Source organism: Engraulis encrasicolus, chromosome 8, assembly GCF_034702125.1.
Source record: "Engraulis encrasicolus isolate BLACKSEA-1 chromosome 8, IST_EnEncr_1.0, whole genome shotgun sequence".
Lineage (NCBI taxonomy): Eukaryota > Metazoa > Chordata > Actinopteri > Clupeiformes > Engraulidae > Engraulis > Engraulis encrasicolus.
This window is the reverse complement of record NC_085864.1, coordinates 12,090,108-12,095,107: the sequence shown is the minus strand read 5'-3', so window position 1 is coordinate 12,095,107 and position 5,000 is coordinate 12,090,108. Positions and strand designations below refer to the sequence as shown.

The window sequence follows — 5,000 nt, the reverse complement described above, 5'->3', positions numbered from 1 at the left end:
AGATAGAGAATGAGAGAGAGAGAGGCAGACAAAGAAAAACGAAGAGAGAGAGAGAAGAGAGAGAGAGAGATGCAGACAGAGGGAGAGAGAGAGAGAGAGAGAGAGAGCAATGCAGACAGAGGAAGAGGGAGAGAGAGAGAGAGAAGAGAGAGGGAGAGAGAGAGAGAGGGAGAGAGAGAGAGAGGGAGAGAGAGAAGAAAGGGAATATCTGAAGACTATTGCGTAACTTGTCTGACTCTTCTGCTCTGCTTTCCAGTGCAAGTCTGCAGCTTTCTCTCTATAGTTTTTCAGGCTGGCTTCCTTTGCAGATGGCCTGTCTCTATAGGAGAGGCTGACACGGGAAGTTGTAAAGTGTGTGTGTGTGTGCGTGTGTGTGTGTGTGTGTGTGTGTGTGTGTGTGTGTGTGTGTGTGTGTGTGTGTGTGTGTGTGTGTGTGTGTGTGTGTGTGTGAGTGTGTATGTGTGCGTGCGTGCGTGCGCGCATGTGTCTGTTAAATTTCTTTGCATAAAATCAGCACTATCTAGTGCACAGAAAGTAACATGAGTTACCCATGTGAATATAATAATAACCTTCTGATGAACCTTTTCAGTTACACTTTACTTGACGTGTCGCTGCATACAGCCTGATCTCCAAAAATTCCGTGCTCCTGGACACGGATGTTAAGGACACGAAATCCGTGTCCAGGAGCACGGATTTCGCCAAAATTCCGTGCTCCTGGACACGGAATTGTTTTCCGTGATGGGCACACGGAAGTGCTTTCTATAGGCTATTACCACAGCACTGTGTGAACTCTATCATGAGAAAATACATACCAAATGCTAATCCTGAACAAAATAATGCTATAGCAATTTAAGTTGTGCCCTGACCAAAACATTCCCTAACCTTAACCTGTCATTAAAGACATATTTTTGAGAAATACCTTTTCCAGTTGGTTGCTAGGCTATCAAATTCATATAATGAATGAAAGAAAACTAGCTGTGCCCAGACCTAAACAATCCCTAACCCTAACCTGTCAGTAAGAAATGTTTTTTTTTTTAGACAAAATATTTGAAATTAGAAAAATCCTGAGAAAACACAAGACTGTGGAAATAACCTATAGAAAGCACTTCAAGCAATTCCGTGTCCAGGAGCACGGAAAACAATTCCGTGTCCAGGAGCACAGAATTTTGGCAAAATCCGTGCTCCTGGACACGGATTTTGTGTCCTTAACATCCGTGTCCAGGAGCACAGAATTTTTGGAGATCATGTTGGCTGCATAACACATTAATAGCAGCTGCTATACACTTTGCATGAGGGATTCAAGACTGTTTCGTAAGATATTCATACCAAATCTTTCATATAGATGGAAGACAAAACGACTGTAACTTGTCAAAATCGATAATCATTGAGGGTTCAGATCAAAACCCGCAATGCTGCTTTGTTTACAGTTTTTCTTGTTTGGTTTGGCTAATTTCTTGAAAGCGAGATGACATTTCTATACATTTTGGGTCATTTGGCCAAACATTCTTACACTTCTGCACAACAGTTCAGATAACTAGCAAAATGTCATATACCTCCCAAAACTGTTCATTCTTGCATCAGCACTAAACCTTCTCCCACATAAATAGTCAGTACCATTAAAAAGGGCATATATCCTTCTCAATTGCTTTGGCTCATTTGCATTCATTTAGTCTTTCTGTCAAAATAAACTGGATGGTTCAGCATAACAACATGGATCCTCATCACTTGCTCATATCACCTCAAACACGGTTTACCCGTGTGTCAAAACTAAATTCCTTCCACAGAATGTTGTTTGAATGTTGAGAAGAAATTAAGCCAAATAACAGAGGAAACTGTAGCATACACGGTTGTAAAATTATTTTCTACAAACTAGTAAAGTTACAATACCATCTGGCTTGTTGAACACTGTCATGAATTTACTGTTTACAGTAATTACATTCTAAAATATTATGTCCTTGACTGGTTTGACAATTGTGTAGACTACTTTGCATATAATGACTTACACAATGAAATCATGCTGACATGTTTTGGAGAGGGCTACCAATAGACTGAGAATTGCCTAATTCGTTTAGATAAGAAAGATCAATTTATTTGGAAAATGTGCTAAATATGTGCTCAATGTGTCAACTGTAGGGTACTTGTACATAGCCATCTGCTAGATGTCCTAAACATTTGAGGCATGTACAAAGCATTTGAGATTTGATGAAAGCAATGAGAAATGCCATTCTGTTGTGGGAAATTGAAAGTTGGTTTGGGGGTTTGTCCGTGTTGTTTTGAGAATGTCATCTCAGTTTCGAAAAATTAGCCAAACCAATTGAGAAAAACTGAAACTTATTTTGACAAGTTGCAGTCCTTCTGTCCGCTAGGTTCAAGGAAGGTTTGGTATGAACAGGTCATGAAACAATCATGAATGTTTTGTGCAGACTTACAGCTGCTATGAATGTGCTATGCAGGAACATGTCAAGTAAAGTGTTACCACATTTTCTTACATTCAGCACATTATTTTTTAACAAATGTGTAATGCGGCAATACAATGCAGTGTCACACCCACACCGTGTCAATTTCACACACAACAGTGCCATATAAAGCAAGAAGTATTGCATTGTTGTTCAAAATGAATTATCAATGATTTTAATGGCATATATCAAAATATAAAGTTAAACAAAATGATTGATCTGAATGATTGAATGATTGACTGATATTACCAAAGAATGTGGTAATATAAACTACCACAACAGCAGCATGTCAATAATCTACCTAAAGCTATACTATACTGGAAAACAGTAATTTGAAAGTCATTGTACTCTGTTTGAAGCTATGCACAGTTACTGCCTTTTTGTTTTGTAGGGCAGTACAGTACATTCTATCAAACCCTTTACCCATAATTTGTATTGTGTAAATCTTAAATCATAGTTTATCTGCTAGTATAAACAATGTATACACTGTAAGCAATGTATACACTGTTTGATAAGAATAGTGAAACAATACAAAATCATTATGTGAGATTGATACATACAGTTGACAACCACGTTGACGTATTTGACATCTGGCGAAGCCACGTCGTTGCTGGCTTTGCATTCGTATCGTCCGGCTTGGGTCCGCGTTATCCCTGATATATCCAGATACTCCTCTCCATCCAACGGCTCTGCTGCAGAGGGAGAGAGAGAGAGAGAGAGAGAGAGAGAGAGAGAGAGAGAGAGAGAGAGAGAGAGAGAGAGAGAGAGAAACAGAGAGAGAGAGAAACAGAGAGAGAGAAACAGAGAGAGAGAGAAACAGAGAGAGAGAGTGAGAATGAGAGAGATAGAGGCAGAGTGAGAGTGAGGAGAGATAGAGGCAAAGAGAGAGAAAGTTATAGAGAGAGAAAGACAGAAAAAAGAACGGAGGACAAAGAGACACACAGAGAGAAGGGGAGAAAAGCAAATAGATGATAAACATTAGGGCTTTCTGTGCAACGAAAGTGGTTTCACAAACAGCTCTCAGTCGACATGCCTCCTTAAAAAAAGCTACAAAAAAGAGCTACAGTTGATTTAATGTTGAATAACGCAGACTTAGGGAGGACAGTCAAATGAAGAAGTACGAGCACACAGGGATCTTTCGCAAATACCTACAGCGGATTTCTGTCAAGCATCCAACAATCCAACTATGCAATGTTTTCTCTCTTTTAAAAAAAAACTTCTCAGGGGAGATAGTAAGAGGAGTTAGTAGGCAGAAACCCAACGAAAGCCTTCGCCCAGTGTGTGGGCCTTGGCAGATAGATAGCTATGGATAACCCCTTCACCTCCCATTACTTAGCAAGGAGGAGCACTTCAGCAGACAGGCCCACACCAACACAGCACCGCATAATGCACATAATCCTTACCATACAGCATATTCTGAAGGGAAATTAAGATTCAATGGGCGGGAAAGGCTTTGGCATACGCGTAGTAATGATATCCATAAATCTGCTATATCGTTTTTTAAAGGTTTGGCAGTTGGAATGTTTTGCAGATGAAGTACTGTGTTTTGGCCATAATGATTAGCCTACACTGCAATGTGTGTGCACGACTGGAGGACAATACCAGCAGCAGCCCCCCAGAGGGCGCTGTAACACCACCAACACTCCCTACATTATTGACCGAGGTAAACACACAGTGTATGCCAATTCACTAAGCAGGTCAGTCAATTGTGAATTACATCTCTGTGAACGATTGACCGCTCAATCAGTCGCTGACCTATAAGCACATACTCAATAAGGCTTCGACATTACAGTAAACTCCCCTTAACCAGCTGCAGTACCTGCCCACCAAGCAGGAACAGAACAGCCTGGCCCAGCTATGGCTTAGTCCCGGGCCACCTGGGTTCAAATCCCGACCCGGGTCATTTCCCGATCCTCCCCTGTCTCTCTCTCCCACTAATTTCCTGTTCCACTCTTCACTGTCCTGTCTAATTAAAGTTACCTCTCCCCCAAAAAAGGGAAAAGCACAGACTGAAACAGGGGCATGTCTTTGACAGCAAAGAGAATGTCACCAGTCGAAGAGCTGCTTGCTCATGATGGCTTGTCACAAAGTAAAAATAAAACCCCTTACGTCACTGGTATTCCATTTTTTTTGACAGCAGGTACCTTACGTGGATGGAACTGTCACTCCAACATCAGTCCCAGACTCCCAGTTCAGAAAATAAAACTAATTATATAAATAAAGCCCTGGGGGTGCTGTGACGCAGTTCTCTTAATACACCTACACCATATGTATACAGGGTATGCGCCCATGGGGACCCATGCTCCAGACCAGACTGGGTAATTTCCTAACCCTACTCTAGATCTCTCAGTTTCCTGCCCAATTATGTACTTTCTAGTGAGTCACTATAAAGACAAAAGAAGCCCAAGAATATTTGAATACATGAATAAATAGATCAATAAAGAAAGCCCTGCTTTACATCACTGCTATTCCATTTTTTTGGATATGTATTTACTTTTTGAGATAGGAAAGTGAAGGAGAGACAGGAAGCGAGTGGGGAGGGAG

General features: G+C 41.0%; 1 protein-coding gene across 1 annotated transcript in view; it reads right to left on the bottom strand.

The window, feature by feature from the left end:
- Positions 1–5,000, bottom strand: part of lsamp (limbic system associated membrane protein) — a 247,328-nt gene that overhangs the window by 10,087 nt on the left and 232,241 nt on the right. Inside the window, exon 4 of the mRNA XM_063204977.1 lies at positions 3,017–3,148. Coding sequence (XP_063061047.1) covers positions 3,017–3,148 — 132 coding nt within the window. The remainder of the gene's footprint in view (positions 1–3,016; positions 3,149–5,000) is intronic.